At 28.9% G+C, this 18,814-nt stretch overlaps 2 protein-coding genes across 2 annotated transcripts; both read right to left on the bottom strand.

Annotated features, from left to right (window-relative positions):
- Positions 1 to 3,994: 3,994 nt before the first annotated feature.
- Positions 3,995 to 8,324, bottom strand: LOC122503447. Its single transcript, XM_043613997.1, has 5 exons — positions 6,345 to 8,324; positions 5,987 to 6,211; positions 5,086 to 5,307; positions 4,544 to 4,750; positions 3,995 to 4,441 (listed from the first exon to the last, which is right to left on the bottom strand). Exons 1-5 carry the CDS (start codon positions 6,678 to 6,680, stop codon positions 4,103 to 4,105), a joined length of 1,329 nt encoding a protein of 442 aa, XP_043469932.1. The 5' UTR covers positions 6,681 to 8,324; the 3' UTR covers positions 3,995 to 4,102.
- Positions 8,325 to 13,050: 4,726 nt separating this feature from the next.
- Positions 13,051 to 17,704, bottom strand: LOC122503450. Its single transcript, XM_043614000.1, has 3 exons — positions 17,644 to 17,704; positions 13,254 to 15,526; positions 13,051 to 13,169 (listed from the first exon to the last, which is right to left on the bottom strand). The coding sequence occupies exon 2, from the start codon at positions 15,522 to 15,524 to the stop codon at positions 13,257 to 13,259; it is 2,268 nt and encodes a 755-aa protein (XP_043469935.1). The 5' UTR covers positions 15,525 to 15,526; positions 17,644 to 17,704; the 3' UTR covers positions 13,051 to 13,169; positions 13,254 to 13,256.
- Positions 17,705 to 18,814: the final 1,110 nt, after the last annotated feature.

Raw genomic sequence — 18,814 nt, 5'->3', positions numbered from 1 at the left:
TATAGAATATTAATTAATGTAGAAAACATAGAATCTTCTAATAAAAATTGATTTAAAAATGAATTTTAGTCAATTTTAGTTAATAATTGAATTTTTGCTTAAAAATTCAATTATTTAAATACAAAAATAAATAATTTATTGAATAATTGAATCTTTCTTAAAATTGAATATTCTCCTGAAGACTTTTATCAACAAATTTTAAAATAATTGAAAATAATTTAATTACAACGAGGAAATTTACAAAACCTTTGTAAATGATTGAATTTGTGTGAAATTTTTATTATTTATCAAAATAATTAAACATTTAGGTAGAATTTTATAAAAAAAATTGTTAATGAATTGAATTCTTTTAGAAAATTTTATTAAAATATTAGATTTTAAAAATCATTGAATTGAGAAAATTTCTTTTAAATAATTTAAAGTTTGACAAGAACTTTTAAAAAATTTTTGAAAATAATTAAATTTTCGAGAAAAATTTTATTATTTCTAAAAATAATTAAAATTTTTAAATAATTGAATTCTTTTGACGATTTTTAATAAAATTTTTAAGAATAATTACATTTTTCGAGGAATTTAATTAAAATTGTATTAAAAATAATTGCAATTTTGCAATGATTTTTATTATTTATGAAAATAATTTAATTATTGCAAAAAAATTTATAAAAAATTTGTGAATAATTGAATTCCTATGAAATTTTTAATATTCCTAAAAATAATTAAACGTTTGCTAAGAATTTTATTGAAGTTTTTGAAAATAATTGAATTTTCGCCAACATTTGTAATTTCTCCAAAATTTTAATTTTTTTAGTGTTTTTAACTAAAATCCTTCTATAAATTCATTATTTTTAATAATTAATTAAATATATATTAAAAGAATGTGACCAAATTCAGAATTTGAATTATTAAAATTTTTCAAAAATCTAAGTTCTCTAAAATATCTAATTAAATTCATTTAAAATTGAAATTTTATAAAACTTTAATTGGAAACCTTTTATAGTTTATCTATTTATGAAAATTGTAGACGCAACTCTTTTAAAATTCAGATAATTTTCAAAGATTTAATAAAAAAAAGCTCCAAATTTATGTAAAAAGTCCAAATTTGATAATCGCCTCCAAAAATTGTGAAAATAAATTTACAAGACCAGCGTGGTTTTTCAAGAACAAATTTTTTTCTGAATCGGAAGTAGATTCTAAAAAAGTTCTAAATACCTTCGTGCTTTGGAAAAAGCTCTAATTTGGTGAAGAAAAGCCCAAATTTTATATATTTGACTCCAAAAATTATGAAAATAAATATACCAGCATCGTTTTTCAAGATACAAATTTTCTCTGAATTGGAAATAAATTCTAAAAGAGTTCTAAGTATCTTCGTGTTTTGTAAAAAGTTCTTCTTTAATATAAAAAAGCTCCAATTTGATGAAAAAAGACTAAATATGATAATCTAGAGTATCCGTCCCTGGATTTAACACATTTTCTCTCTCTTATTCGGCAAGTGTTGTACACCCACTAAAGAAAGGCGACACATCGCAACTCGTCGAGAAGGACGAGTTTTGAAGCGAAGATGGAATAGAGGAGTGTGTGTACACTCATTGTTCTTTTCTGTCCCCGGTACGGGAATAGATGTGCTATATGAAGAGAGAATTTGGCCAGGCCACGCGCGCGCTTCTCGAGTATGATGATTTCGACTGTGTGTAAAATGTTTGAATAGTGAATGCAGAAATGAATCCCCGAGGGTCGAATTATTAACGAATTCCCGCGTCTTCGAGTAAGAGGCAAGCCAAATTCGTGATTCGCATAATCCGCAAAGGTCGTGGCTTGAAATAAATGCCATTCCGGTTCTTACAAGTGGAGAGAGGACTTCCATTCACGTATCGGTCCGAGAATCTCAGATCCCTCGCCGCACAGTTCACTCGGCCAACGTAGTTCAACCGCCGCCCGACCATAGCTTGGCTCTTTCCACTTACCCCACTCACACAACACAATCTATACACGAGTTTATCGATATTTTTCGAAACAACGTCTTTTCTAATCTCCTATTCTCCAAAAGGACTTCTTTACCAAAAACCCATTTTCAATTTTGTGAAAATTCAGTTTCCAAATAGTTTACATTTTATTGCTTAAAATGTTAACTATTTACAAATCCTTAATATTCTTTGTAAATTTTATAATTTCTTTTTGTTTCAGGTGAGTACTATCCGCTTATACCCCGTATTTGTAAGTATGTAAATAATTTTTTTTAATTTTGAAAATGGCTTTCGATACCATAAAGCGAATAAGAAATTATTTCAGTGTAGAAATAGGGGAAATAAATTCTACATATTGCTTGCTAAATTATTTCCGGGTAGTTAATATATTATATGAAGATTTCTGTCGTGAAATTATTCTCAATTAAATTAGAAGGCACAATCTACACGAGTGTAGAATTTACAAAGTTGCAACCGGAAGTGACTATTCTTGGGAGTTCTAAATTTTGACGTTAATTATGGTCTTAAAAAATGACCATTATTATAAATCTTTGTGTTTCCAACAGAAGATTTTATTTTTTTTATAAAAATGTTATTTATTATTTTATTTAAACTTCAAAACGTTTGAGAAAAACCTAGAGACCCAATTTACTAGATATGGTAATTATGCAGAAGAAGGTTATTTCTCAATTTTAGAGATAAATATAGTTAATTCTTTTTAGAATTAATATAATTAATAATTTCCCTCGATCTTATTACACAGAAAAAATGGATGGTAAAAAGTTACAAAGGTAATGGGTAAAAGTTGTTTGGGTAAAGGGTAAAAATTGTAGAGGGTAATATTGTCATGGGTAAAAATGTTACCAAAATATCACTAGAACAATCGACATTCTTTTTTGAATAAAATCCATTAATATTACAATTGATATATGAAATTTACTATTTTAATATTAAGGAAACTACCCGTGCATAAATATGTCTAAAATAAAACATTGCAACAAATTATAATAAATAAATACAATTGATAATAAAAGTTTAATTGTAAACAAATAAGATTGGGAAACTAGCGACTGTAAAGGTGCACACACAACTCAGTAGCAAAGTTGGGTAGGATAGAATTTTCAGTTTCCTCGGGTTGCAGTCTTTCATCTAAAAATTAAAAAAAGCATAATAAATATTAAGTCGACTTCACATCACTCAAATAGTCAAATTGAAAGTTGCTTTCATTTCTGTTGACACTTGGAACGAATTGTAAATTGAACGAAATTCAATGCTTTCGATTTGACATTTAACCTAAGAGGAATGTAAATAAATTATATTTTAATCGAATTTATATACTTGATACTGTCTAATTAGTACAATTTTAGTCTGTCTGAAACTTCTTGTAAAATAATTTGAAAAAAAAGAAATTTAGTTTTATAAAGATGATACAAAAGAAATTAGGTTTGAAATAAAAGAAGTTTCAAGAAATCAATATTTATAATAATTATATAATCAAATTAGAAATAAACTCAAATGCTATATATATATGAACGAATGATGCTTCTTGAAATATAATGTATACTTCTGCGATGTCAAATGAAACTTAATTTATTATTTACAAAATGTCGCCTAACCTAAATTCAAATTTTTATAATAGTTCTTGATTCTAAATTAAATTCACTCAAATTTCTGTATTCCCTAATTTTAAATCTTTTTAAATAAATTTTAATCTAAAATATAATATAACAAAACGTTTAATAAATAAAACAAATATTAATCGAAATTTCAATTAAACGAATTTCTAATTTACCAAAATGTTGTTTGACATAATTCTTATTTTTCCTTTTTTGAATTTGATATACATTGAATTCAGTTGAATTTCAAACAAGACGAAGTCTAAAAAGAACTATAGTTCTTTAGAACTTCATTTCTATAGAAATGTAATAGTCCCTAGATTCCCGTTTTATCAATTCAGAACATTAAAGTAAAGGAAAGAAATTTTAAAACTTATTTTTGAGATTTATAAATTTTTTTATGTATAAATTATTATGACCAAAGAAATAAACAACAAATTTGCAATAAACTATACCTTAAGAAATTATCACATTAGTAAATTGTATTTACATTTATGACTTAAGTTCTTAAAAATAAATTTAACTTTAAGTTGAGGAAGTTGGCAGTAAGTCGCAACTTTTTAAAACATTTGTTAATGTTATCTTTTTTAAGATGTTTGCATCAATGTCTTTTACTGCCACATCTCTTAAAATGGATATTGAAATAAATGCAAACTGCTGTTTAGCGTTTGCCGGAAATTGGACTTGAAATATCCAATAGACGGCTAGCAATAGAAGTATGGCTTCATAGCCGTGTGCTTCAAAAATTGGTGTGCCATCTATGTAGCACATTGTGTGCATCATATTCAATGGCCTGTTTGCTATAGCTATCAATTTTGGAGCCTCATCAACACCCGGAATAGTATTCGCGATTGGCGTTCCACTCTATGCAACAAAAATTATTAAAATACATTTATTATTAAGTCGATGTTAAAGAATTTCAAAAGTAAAATATAACTAATTTATTTAATCGCCACTTATACTTACCGGAAAACAGTTAAGAATTTTTCCGCCTTCTTTTGCCTTTGTGAATAATTTAGGCAGATGATATAATACAGCCATGGTCTGACCATCAAAAGAAAGATTTTTTCCAGAAATTTGCAAAGCAGTAATTACTTTGGGGAGTATCTCAATCCAATTCTGCTTCAAATCATTAGCAGTTAAATTTATCAGCTGGCAAAATTCTTCAAGAAGCTGTAATTATAGAAATTCAAAGAAAAATTAGCATTTTTATCCTTCTTCAATGGTAAACAGGGATGGCTTTATATGTAACCTATATTGTACTATAAAAAATAAATTTTTATAGTAAAGTGGATTAAGTATAAACCCATGCCTAATTATAAATTATTCTAAAACCGCATTACAAATTACACAAAAAATTTTGCGATAATCACTAATTTTAGAGTATAATTGTTTGAATTTAAAAGGAGATTATGAGAAGACTATAGACAGAGATTAATGAAATTTAAGAAATTAAAATATCATAGCAGAACAGATCAACAGGTTGTTCTTTAAACAAATAATTTTACCATATCCTTTCTTCGGAGTGCGGGATACCTATCTAAAATTTCTGAGGCATTCACTTTACTAATGGCCATCATTCTGGACTTTCTGGTCGATTGCAATTCCTTCTTCATGCTAGGTTTTTTTGGTTCAACTTTACTCGATGAAGTTCCTTTACAACGTGAACTCTTTTTATCCTTTGTTCTCAAATATTTAAAACAGTTTTTCATTCGTGCATGTGTCTGATCCTATTTAATGTAAAAAAGACGTCATAGAAAAATATTTGATAAATTTTAAAATTGTATATATAAACAAAGGGATTTAATGGCAACTAAAGTTAAAAGTTTGCTAATTAAAGAAATGTTTAAAAATAAATATCTAAAATTCTCGCTATTCTCATCGAGATCGAAAAACGGAATATTAAATCTTTAAGTTTTGGTGTAGAGGAATAAAATAGAAAAGAATAGGACTTTAAATTCTTCAACGAGCAACATTAAAAGTATGAAAAATTTATCGTGTAATATAATTTGATTCTATACTTTATAAGAGTGTAATAAAAATTATTATTATAATTCAGGAAAAATATTTAATTAGTTTAAGGCATTTTTTTGTAAACTTCTTAGAAATTGTGACGCGATTTGAAGAAAGGAACCATTGAAGCAAGCTATTATAAATTATGTTTGCAATTCTTTAAATGAAAAAACCAAAAAAGAATCAAGTGCCAATATAAATCGTTGATGTTTAAGTTTTCATTTTGACTAAAATATTTAATAAACACTGATTTAAATTTGTAATAAGTAAAAAGAAACCTTCAGTAAAAAAACTAGCAGTAACATAACCTTAAAGTGATTTGCTTCTAAGGTTCCTTTTTTAGATCGCGTTACAAATATTACCACGGTTATCAAATTTTTAAACGAAGAAACTTACATGTTTCGCACCATATGCACATTCAAAATATTGCGGATATTTGTCTGTCAACAGGATAGACATTTCCTCGATAACGCATGGATTATCGAAACCTGCATCGATCATATTTTTCGAAATTAGTCGTACTATTAATGATTTTTGACTTTCTGTTAGTTTTTCCTTTTTATCTATTAATTCCTGCGTTTCCTTTGGTAATTCGATCCTCATGAAAACACTTATGTCAGTCTGAAATAAAAAAACAAATAAAACAGTACTAATTATTATACAATTCATTGTAGGAACTATTGTAACAATGTTGTTTACGAAAGTCTTCTTTACAGTCAAAACTACAATTTTTCAATAAATTATTCTTTATTACCGTTTCATTCATTTCTAAAATTTCTTCGTCTCCACTATTATTTTCTGATTCAGGCACGTTTGATCCCGAATTTTCTTCAATAGTTTCATCTAGGTTTTTTTCTTCGCTACTTTCATTGTGTATTCCTTGATCAATGAAAGAATTGTCCGATAAATCATGAGTATTGTTAATTTCTTCCTCAAGGGATTCTGAATGTCTCTTATGACTAATTGGGACACAATCGCAATAACCGCATCGGGAGCTCTTTGAATCTTGTCGCCATTCAAACTCTGGACATTCGTTACACTGTTCGCAACGTCCTCTTTTTACCCCCTTCGAGTCAATATTAGTCTGCATCTTTCGCTAAATTCGTAGTGTTGTTTTTCTTATTAAAATTTTAATATCTACATGGAATAATTTTTCTTTACAATCCTTTTTTAAAGATAATATAAACAGCAAGCAGAATCCACAAGCGTTGTTGTTCAATTGTTTACACTAAATATGCACTTCTAGTCACTTTGTTCAGGGTGGGACACGAGACGGTAACTACATGGCTACCTCTTTCTCTTTTGCGTTTTGTCTTGTAAAGGTCAATACACAATCGCTTCGCGAAAGTCGTTTGCAAAAGTGAGGCGCTGCATGCTTGTGTTCGAACCAGGAAGGAAGAGTAAGGAGACCGAACTCTGCTTCTACAAATGTCTGAGAAATATGCACGAAAAGTGCCAGACTCACTGTGTTCTAGTTGATCACCAAATAAGTCGATCATGCGCATTGAACCACACTTTTCATCTATGTCAACACTGAACTTTAGTTCAGTGTTGACATAGATGAAAAGTGTGGTTATGTCAAGGTAAATATTACATAGTTTAAACTGTGTTAATTTGAAAAGCAAATTTATTTATTTGTAATTGTGATATTATTTAGATTTCCGAAATAATTTAATAATATATTTATAAAAAAGGAAAAATTTTGCGAAAATGGTTAAGAAGAATTATGTTTATAACTAGAGTATATTTACATACCGTAGAAGGATAGAAGAGACTAATGTTTTTAGACTCTTTTTCTTTCTTTACATCCTGGCACACAACACGACATTTTTTTAAATAAAATAAATAAATAATTTTTAAAACGAAATGTATTATATATGTATCTCACTAAGACCGGCTAAATGTAAACATTAGATATTACATCTCACTCGCACAATTTTTACGAGAAACAGAGACACAACACAGCTTATGCGCATGATCAACTTATTTGGTGGTCGACTAGAACGAATCGAACCTGGCACTTTTCGTGCATATTTCTCAGACATTTTCAAAGCGCTATCTGCACAGAGTTCGGTCTCCTTACTCTTCCTTCCTGGTTCGAACGCTACGGCATTGAATAATAAGGGAGAGAGAGATACACGTATATTTTTCTCCTACTTATGGCACGGCCACAACTTGGCTGCCTGCGCAGGTAGCCGCAACTAGAGTAAGGGAGAGAAAACACAATTTGAATTGTCTGACTCTCTTACTCTAATGTATTGCCATGACGACCTGCAGTCAGGCAGCCGAGGTGAGACCGTACCTTAAAGTCCAACGCACAATAGGTTCGCGAACGAGACACATGAGATAGACAAGGACACAAATATATCTCTGTCCTTTTCTAACTCATGCTTTGTGTTCGCGAACTTATTCTGCTTAGGCCTTATCACCTGCTTAACACTCATGGAGGGTTTACACCTTCTATAAAAATTGCTCAGAAAGGAATATTTGCATTGGAGTAAGAGAGTCAAATACACAGTCTGTCTCTCTTACTCCAATGAAAAATTTTCCGTTCTGGAAAATTTTACCGAAGGTGTAAATGCTCCCTTAGGGTGCGATCTTATGTGATCAGAATGTGTCGACCGACAGTAGAAAATCTTGAGTGCAAAAGAGAAAGAGATAGGTAGATATTGTTGTTCTTTTCACTCTTATGATTTTCTGCCTTCGGTCGATGTATTCTGCTGCTCACATGGGATCGCACTCTCAGGGTGAAGTCCCATGGCAGCGTTTTGCGTTGCGTTTTGTAACTAGGCCATGAGTGCAAATATAGCAAACATATATCTCCATCTCTCTCACACTCATTGCCTAGTTACAAAACGCAACGCAAAACGCTGCCATGGGACTGCGACCTCAGGCTGGAGGCCCATGGCAGCGTATTGCGTTGCGTTTTGTAACTAGGCCATGAGTGTGTTGTTGTATCTACATGGTAAAGATAACGCGAGACGCAACGCAAAACGCGCTAGAAATGCATGGTATTTTTGTGCGTTTCGCGTTGCGTCTTGCGTTACCTTTGCCATGTAGATGCAGCATGAGAGAGATGGAGATATATGTTGGCTATATTTGCACTAATGGCGTAGTTACAAAACGCAACGCAAAACGCTGCCATGGGAGCAAGCATGTGAACACCGCCTGAAGGTCTATCTCCATTGAGACGCATGATTTTCCCCTAAACGCCAAGTGGTCGAATGTTCAAATGGTCGAATACCAAGTAGTCGAATCGTTAACTGGTCGAATGCTAGAAACATCGAATAGTCAAAACGTCGAATGTTCAAAACATCGACTCATCAATTGATCGAATGTTCAAAACGTCGAATCGTCATTTGGTCGAATGCTAAAAACGTCGAATCGTCAAATGGTCGAATGCTCAATACGTCGAATGCTCAAATGGTCGAATGCTCAAAAGGTCGAATGCTCAAATGGTCGAATGCTAAAAACATCGAATTCTCAAATAGTCGAATGTTCAAAACGTCGAATCGTCAAATGGTCGAATGCTAAAAACATCGAATTCTCAAATGGTCGAATGTTCAAAACGTCGAATCGTCATTTGGTCGAATGCTAAAAACGTCGAATCTTCAAATGGTCGAATGCTAAAAACATCGAATCGTCAAATGGTCGAATGCTCAAAAGGTCGAATGCTCAAATGGTCGAATGCTAAAAACGTCGAATCGTCAAATGGTCGAATGCTCAAAACGTCGAATCGTCAAAAATTCGAAAAATTTGCTTGGTTTAAGTTAATGTTGACTTAAACCAAGCAAATTTTTCGAATTTTTGATGATTCGACGTTTTGAGCATTCGACCATTTGAGAATTCGACGTTTTGAGCATTCGACCATTTGAGGATTCGACGTTTTGAGCATTCGACCATTTGAGAATTCGACGTTTTGAACATTCGACCATTTGAGAATTCGACGTTTTTAGCATTCGACTATTTGACGATTCGACCTTTTGAGTATTCGACCATTTGACGATTCGACCTTTTGAACATTCGACTATTTGACGATTCGACGTTTTTAGCATTCGACTAAATGACGATTCGACGTTTTGAACATTCGACCATTTGAGAATTCGATGTTTTTAGCATTCGACCATTTGACGATTCGACCTTTTGAGCATTCGACCATTTGACGATTCGATGTTTTTAGCATTCGACCATTTGAGAATTCGACGTTTTGATCATTCGACAAATTGACGATTCGATATTTTGAACATTCGACGTTTTTAGCATTCGATGTTTTTAGCATTCGACCAGTTAACGATTCGACTACTTGGTATTCGACCATTTGAACATTCGACCATTTGTCGTTTAGGGGAAAATCATGCGTCTCTCTCCATTGTGTGTCTATTGAAGAAAGGCCTAAAAGCAGTTGTGCGTTGAGTCCTAAAGTTTTAATGCATAGGTTATGTAACCAAATGTCAACAACAACCTGTCATATCTTAAAAACTAAGTTCAAGTTACAATAGAAATTAAAATTTATTTACTTTATGGAGCATCACAAAACGTCTATCAATTCGTCCACAAAATTACGTATATATATATATATATATATATATATATATATATTACATGTACTAGGAAAAAGTATAGATTACAAAAAAAATTATTCAAATGATTATTGTTTATTGCAGCAAGACTATTTTAGTACATATAATACATAATGATGTCATTAATGAAATAAAAAATTTGTTTTCAGAAATAATATTATATATTTATACTAAGTTTAATTTGGATACGACAACAAATATGTATGGAGCAGCCTAGATTTTCAGAAAGAGTACACGACATGAAATATAATGTATATGCATACTCTAGAAACACTAAAGTGTAAATTATTTTGGGAATGTACTTCTGTAACAATTCTGAAATGATTATCTATTAATTATATAATTTATAAGGAACAAATTTATGTCTTTCAGCATAGTAAATTATTTAATTATTTTTAATGTGAATTTGTAATAAATTTTGTACATAGAAATGAAGATTAAATATCAGTGGTTTCACTGATATTTCACTATCGCAAAAAATTGTGAAACAGTTGATTTGTATGTTTCAACATTAAATTATAAGTTAATTAAGGTTAACCTTAATTAAACTAGCAATATAGTCAAAAGCATTTATAACGATTGTTTTTTAAAAAGAATTAGAAATGATGATAACCAATATGACTATTATAAAATTCAATTTATGTCTGAAGTAAAAAATTATAAGAAACTATCTTATTTTAAATGTCAAAAACTATAATATGAGTCGTACCAAAATATTATTATTATTAACTATATTAATATCCGTATTCTTTCATTTATTCTGTCCGCAGTTTGAAGTTAGTTTCTGTGTATGCATTTTTAAAGTATTGTTTGAAAAAATGGAACATATGCAGGAATTTTTTCATGATTTATAATAAAATAATAAATTATAAACTTATTTTTTTGGGAAGAAAAACATTAGATATTCCCGTTTCTTAATATTTTTGTAAAAAATTATCTATTTTCATAAGGAAATCATTTTCATCAATTCTATTTTTCAATTTCAATTGTTTTAATACAATTCAAAATTTTTCTTAAATAAAGGAATAAAATGTTTATAAATTATATTTAGCAATTAGAAAATTCAATTGAAAATAAAACTGAAAATTTTTGAATTTTTAGAAAATAAAGGAAAAATTTTATAGAAAAAAATGTTCTGTTAAATTTATTTACGAATATCTTTAATTGCAAAATTATTTGAAAACAATAATTTTATTTTTAAACATTTTAAATATTTAATTATTATTATTTTACAGTAGGAATTAGGATTTATCAAAATTTCAAATTCAAATCTTTTTGAAATTAATCAACTTTAAAAATATTGTTATAAAACGTAAAGATAATAATTAAAGAGGATCGAGTGTTAAAATCATTATTTTATATTATAAGAACATTGTTACTCTAACTTTTTAAAAATTATTTTCATATTGTATTATTTTTTAAAATTGAAACTTAAATTCATTTTTAAATCCATATTTATTAGAAAATTCTATTAGAATTCAATTATTTAAATACAAAAATAAATAATTTATTTAATAATTGAATGTTTCTTAAAATTTAATTTTTATAAAGAATCTTGTTAACAAATTTTTAAATAATTTCATTTTTTTACGATTTTGAATAACATTTTTAGGAATAGTTACATTTTTCAAGGAATTGGATTAAAATTTTATTAACAATAATTGAAAGACAACTATAAGTTTTATTATTTCTGAAAATAAGTGAAATTATTAAGAAGAAACAAAAAATTTGTAAATATTTGAATACCTGTGAAATTTTATTATTTATAAAAATAATTAAATGTTTGCGTACAATTTTATTAAAATTGTTCTTAAATAATTGTTTTCTTATGGGTAATTTTATTACAATAGTAGATATTAAAAATGATTGAAATGAGGAAATTTTTTGAAAATAATTGAAATTTTGAAGAAGAATTTTTCTATTTATAAAAATAATAATTGGTTTTTCGTCGAGATTTTTCTATAAATTTTGAACGTAATTAAATTATGTGATAAGGATTTTATTACGTTTATGAGTCAAACTAAAACGTCACAAATATTCAGAATTTTTCTATGAATTCTAAAAATTAAATTTTTTCAGAACTTTTAATAGAAATTCCAGACTTTTCCCTGAATTAGCTATGTCAGAATATATGATTATTATAATTATAATAATATTAAAACTATATATTCCAATTCACATATTTTATTTTTATAACAAAAATTTTTACGTTATATTATTTTTAAAAACCTGCAATTTTTTTTAAAAAAAAGTGAGCCAGAAGTCAGCGGCACCCAAATTGTTGCTAGTAAGGTTTCAAAATTGGAGACAATTTATTGTATTTCTTTTGTAATATCTTTTTAACTAAGGTATAAAGGTACTCTGCAGATGTTCTTCTTAAACGAATACAAATTTGAAAATACAACACCAAACTCCGTTTGTTATTTCTATAATTTATTCTTTTTACGATGTAAAATATTTTTTCAATCAAAGATGATACAGAATACAAATAGAAACGTATAAAAAAATCCATAAACTATTTTTGTGGAACACAAAAACATTGACAAATAGTTTCTTCTTCTTTGCTAAATTTAGAAAATTTGAAATATCTTTAGGAAAATTATTCCCATAATTTTTATTTGTTAATAACGATTTTTAACGTGATTATTTAAAAATTTCTTGTTAAAATTTGCATAATTTCTATTTTTTATCACATTTTTTTGACGAAATCTCAATTACGTTTTTGAAAGAATTACAAAATTTTCATAAATTTTTTTATCATTACAAAAATTAAATATTGTTAGAAATTTCTTTTTAAATCACCTTTATTATAAGAAGAAATTTTCAGAAAACGACCTTTATTAGAAAAAAGATATTAAAAAATTACCTTAATTTGAAAAATTATTTTCAGAAATTCACCTTTATTAGAAAAGTGTTTTAGGAAATCAAAAATTAGAAAAGACGATTTAGAAAAACTGCATCTCAACCATACCATTCTGAATTCTTCAAGATGCTGAAATCTGCAAATTTAAAATAAATAAAAGTTTATTAATCATAAAACATATTAAAAATAACTGACTGTATTAGTTATTTTTATTACTTACAAGTCAGTGTAAATTCCCCAAAGCTTTTTTCAGTATAATGTACTGAGTTTCATTCCATCGATGTCCGTGAAATACGTCAACAGTCAGCAAATCTTCAATTGATAAGGCCACAAAATCTTCTTCAATTTCAATTTCGTATGCCATTATCCTTACATTATGTTCAACAGTTGTCACTTTTCGACAAACGAAAATTGGATTGTTGTTTCTCAAAATGATGGCGTGCAGTGCTACAAATTGTGGTATATTCTGTTCACTATATCCGACAGCTAAAAAGCACTTAAGTGCAGTATACTTAATACCATTTATTTGCACCCATCTTGTTGTCTGTAGTCGTCTTACATCTGGAAACAGCTCTGCATAAGGAAGTACATTAATAGGGACCCATTTTGTTGGGCCTAAAGTAATCTCTCTCTCTAGAGTCCCATTTAATATGTATGCTTGATGCAGCTGGTGTTTGTTAGCTAGTGTTACCGGTAAATTTTTGTAGGTTCGCATACACTGAGCAATTCGTTTGAAGAATTGGTGTTTGGCTTCTGCTCTCATAGTGGAGTATTGTTGCAAAGGTCCAAATTTCAGAATCGCTCTTACTCTATGCAATAGAAAATGTTGTTTTGGAATTAAATCTCTATTATAGCACGTTTGAAATGTTTCGAGATATTCAGAAATGCAACATTCCAAATAACCCAAAATTGAATGTTTTATTTTATCTGCGTGTGATATTAAAATAATCTCTAGCATTTTTAAGTAATTGTCTAGCGGAGCCCATCCCTGAACGACTTTGTCCGAAACTATTAATGGCAACATTGTCACTAACTGTGCCATCTGCGATGCTGTCTGTTTCATTTTTTGAGTAGCATCCAACAATTGCCTTTCAGAAATTGGTGAAGGTTTTGACGACTTTTCTGAATAACCATAATCAAAATCAGCTATTTTCTTGTTTAAGTCATCAAGTGTCATTAAACGTAAAGTGCAACAAATTTCTTTTAAAAATAATCTTGTTGTTATAACACAGATTCCCAACAGATCATCGTGTGTTAAATCGGGCGGCGTCGATTGTGTAACATGAAAATTTTCAATCTCATTTAGCACACTTCTCCTGTTAATGCCAAATGCGGTTCTCAGTGCTGCTTTATTTTGTTCCCCAACAGCAGCTTCAATAGCCTGAACTTGCAAGTCATGCTCCTCGGACGAGCGAAGTATTGTCGAATCTTCCCTGAACATAGTTTTTATTTGATCCATGATTGCTTTACATATTCTGCAAGGATAACGTGCACTAAACGACTCTCTAAAACCACAGAGCTGGTGTATTGCAAGATTATCACCAATCAAAACTGATAAAGTTCCGTAAATTATATCGCCGTTTGACAAACGAAGGCCATTTTCAAATTGTTTTAAATCGTTAACGATGTACTGAAGGATCCTGTTCATTCCATAAGAATTGATGTGAGGATTAGATACAACTCCTGCTAAATTGATAAATTTTAATTGTGATCTATTCTCGGGAGATATGTCTTCATCCATCCAGTAAAACATTCCGAGCTTATTTTTGGAAGATGATTTGGAACCGACAGCATCACACATATCGACCTCATCGTAGTATAGTTTAATGAACTTGCAGTCAGGTCTTCGCCTCTTATAAGAATGGTTTTTGAAGTAGGTTCCATCCATGTACGTTTCAATAACTCCTTCCTCATTTGGTGTTGGGTTAAATAAAACATTCCCGAATGAGCCATTTTCTAACCATTTAGTAAGAACATTATTAATGGGAATGTGAATGAATTCATCTTTCTTCCTTTTAATTGGTTGATTGCCATAAATTGTAGGTGTTCCATAAGGGACAAAATTCTCACCCAACTCAATTCTATTAGGCTTTACAACATTGAATTTTTCTTGAAAATATAAATTTTGGTTGTGAATACTGTGAAGGCCTTGACTGCAGTTAATATTGTTAACAATTTCCTCAATATTTATAATGTCATTCAAGTGTAAATTGTGCCTCTCCTGAAGCGTAGTTCTGACATCATTGAGGTAATGAGTAAGATACCATCTTACAACTTCTTGCATTTTCGATAAAATATTGATGACATCTTTATTTGTTGCTCGAGTACTACTTCGTAAATATAAAAGGTATTGTCCAATAATTTCCTTCTCAGGATTGTCTGGAACATCATCAATATCATCAGGATCATCTTCGTAATCTGAATCGTCACTAAAATTGTCATCATCGGAAACGTCATTAAACTGATCCTCAAGTATGGGATTTTCGTCCATTGCTGTAAATATAAATGTAAATAGTTAAAAAGAGATAAAATTAAAAATTAATATTAATAATTAACTTTGATTGTTTCTTCTTATATTTAATTAAACATAATTGATTGGAAAAATAACTGGAATATTTTTTCTGTCAAACGAAAATTATTATATATGACATAATATATGGGGCATTCCACACCAAGTCGGAAATCATTTTCCTTTTGCGTCTCAAATTTTTTTCAAATTTTTTTTTCTTTTAGTGTTCGTTGAAATGAGCTGCCATGATTTCTTTAAAAATTTTTTTCTAAAGCGATTTAAGAGTTACAGATTTTTTTTAAAATTAAGTTTTTTAGTTAAATTTTTTGAAATGCTTATAACTCTGCCAAAAATTGATCAAATTGGACGTTCTTTTAAAGAAAATTTTTGTTTTCACATATAGTTTTTAATAAAAATATGAACTTAACCTTCTTACTGTGTAAAATTGTGATTTGGTCAAATGGCAAGTTAGACATTTGGCTACCACTGCGTATATAAAAATTAAAAATTTCAAAATAAATAGATCCCATCGTTTGACCACAATCAGACAAGGATTAAAAATTGTTAATTTAGTACTAGTTTCTTACAAAACATTGGTAGATACATTACATACATTGTTAAAAATAAAATATTTTAAAGAAATTTTTAAATCTTATCGTAAATTTTATAAAATAAATTTTTGCCTATTTTTATTAAAAAGTACGTATAAAAACAAAAAATTGTTTTAAAAGAACGTCCAATTTGACCAATTTTTGGCAGAGTTATAAGCATTTCAAAAAAATTTAGATAAAAAACGTAATTTTTTAAAAATTTGTATTTCTTAAATCGCTTTATGAAAAAATGTGTAAAAAATCATGGTAGCTCATTTCAACGAGCACTGAAAGAAAAAAAACATTTGAAAAAAATTGAGATGCAAAAGGAAAATGATTTCCGACTTGACGTGGAATGCCCCATATGTTTAATATATCTTTATACTTGACAAAAAAAAATCAAAATTAATTGCAATAAAAATAAACATTAATTTTATGGTAATTGTGTAAAATACAAATAGAGGTAAACACTATGTCAACTCAACATAAGTAATTTAATAATTTAATTTAGTTAATACTTTTTGTAAACTATTTTTTGTCTTTAAACATCCAAATCGAAGGAATAAAAAACTTTTCAAACAAATACTATCATAATGTTAAAGTCTAATATATTCACTACTATTAATTATTTTTTAAATGTTTTATTTTACTATTTTTCATCAAATAAAGATTCGGATACAAGGAATATATTAACTATTTATACTATTTTATTTACCCTCACAGCACCGGGATATTCAGGATATCCCAGAGACGTCCTGGGGATATCGATTTGTTTTCGGAAGTTTGGATATCCCTGGATTATCCTCTGGATATCCATGGACGTCCCTAGGATATCCCAGAGATATCCAAACTTCCGAAAACAAATCGATATCCCCAGGACGTCTCTGGGATATCCTGAATATCCCGGTGCTGTGAGGGTAATGTAAAATTTACCTTATGCAATGCATAATATAAATATTTGGGATTTCTGCCAATTAATAAGAAATATTTACTACAATCTTTAGTATTGTACAACACATAAACTTTTTATAAAATTATTTAACATCAAAAAGATATAATAAATTTATTTTATAAAATACGAATAAAACAGTTTCAGAACTTTTTGAATAGGTATATCTCATTATAATTGTTCTAGATAAATTTACTTTTTCGTTATTGATTTTTAAGGAGAAATAAATTTTGTTTGATAAAGTTTAATGTTTCAACTACAAAACAATTTTCGAAATTTAAACATATTCGAAAGTTGCCGGAAAATTTTGCATAAAAATATGGAATTGAAATTATATTTTGTTTTTTTATAAAGAGAAAAGCGGATAATCGGTAAAGCAGTATCATGCAAAAGATTTAATATTTTATTTATTTCACTATCTATTTTTAATTTCATTACAAAATACATTTAAAAAAATGAATTGTCATGACATCTATAACCTCACTTTTCTAAACCAATTTTAAAGTGATTATTTATTTACAAATAAGAAAAAAATTTTAAGTAATAGCAAAAAATTACTTACCTACAATTGACACAATTTAGTTTCTTTTCTTTTCAAATAATTGTTTACGTCTTATTAAAAATAGATCACTTATTATAACCAAAGGTAAAGCAACAATGCTGTCACAAAAAAATTCGCTTATATAATTCTTAAGGTGCTTTCACAGAAAAAAGGTTAGAGAAAGGATGAAAATGTTTAATCAATGAGAACCCTCTGTTAAATAGAAATCTTTCGAAGACCAACGCAGTATGAATACGGATACGGGAACAGGGCATTGGATAGAAAGGGATGCATACAGCTTCTGTCATTTTCTTTTGCATGTCCTGTTCCCGTATCCGTATTCATTTTGCTTTGGCCCTAAAGTCCAACGCACAATAGGTTCGCGAAAGTCGTTCGCGTACGAGATGTATGAGATAGAAAAGGACACAAATATAAATCTGTCCTTTTCTAACTTATAGCTTGCGTTCGCGAAACAGTTGTGCTTAAGGGTGCGATCCCATGTATGCAGAATACGTCGACCGAAAGCAGAAAATCATGAGAGTGAAAAGAACAACAATATCTATCTATCTCTTTCGCACTCATGATTTTCTGTTTTCGGTCGACGTATTCTGCTGTAATGGGATTGCACCCTAAGACATAATGTTGTATCTAAATGGTAAAAATAACGCGAGAAAGAGAAAATAAGAAACACGTGACGCAGACGTGAAACGTGAAAAAATTCTATATATATTACCCAGAAAACAGTAACGATAACAAGAATATAATTTATGTTTACAATTATCTTATAACAAAACCAATAAGAAACACTACAAGTTTTAGACATAACCTTAAAAATGTAAACTTTACAATTATCTAAAAAATATTACTCTTTTTATTCAAATTGGTTTACTAGTTTGTAACTGTTAAATTAATATTATGAAATAATAATTATTTTATTATTTGCAAATTTTTATTTAAACAATTTATTTTTATTTAAAAATATATAGAAGTGGATTCCTTCTACCAAAAAAGTAACTTTTCATAACATAGAATTCCTGTAGCACTTAGACTTGTATTTCTTCGTATTGTAGAAAATCCTTTATATTAAGGTATGTATATTCATGGAGAGTTTACACCTTCTGTAAAAATTGTCCAGAAAGGAAAATTTGCATTGGAGTAAGAGAGTCAGATACACAGTCTGTCTCTCTTACTC

Source organism: Leptopilina heterotoma, unplaced genomic scaffold, assembly GCF_015476425.1.
Source record: "Leptopilina heterotoma isolate Lh14 unplaced genomic scaffold, ASM1547642v1 Lhet_262, whole genome shotgun sequence".
In the NCBI taxonomy this organism is placed as follows: Eukaryota; Metazoa; Arthropoda; class Insecta; order Hymenoptera; family Figitidae; genus Leptopilina; species Leptopilina heterotoma.
This window is presented reverse-complemented; position numbering and strand designations above follow the sequence as displayed.

What these genes read in the sequence shown, in the direction of transcription:
- LOC122503447 (XM_043613997.1), bottom strand. Translation starts at nt 6,680, where the DNA reads ATGCAGACTAATATTGACTCGAAGGGGGTAAAAAGAGGACGTTGCGAA. An exon ending in CACTCCGAAGAAAGGATATG is followed by an intron (nt 4,751 to 5,085) that starts GTAAAATTATTT and finishes CTATAATTACAG; the next exon opens with CTTCTTGAAGAATTTTGCCA. An exon ending in AAATTCTTAACTGTTTTCCG is followed by an intron (nt 4,442 to 4,543) that starts GTAAGTATAAGT and finishes TTTGTTGCATAG; the next exon opens with AGTGGAACGCCAATCGCGAA.
- LOC122503450 (XM_043614000.1), bottom strand. Translation starts at nt 15,524, where the DNA reads ATGGACGAAAATCCCATACTTGAGGATCAGTTTAATGACGTTTCCGAT.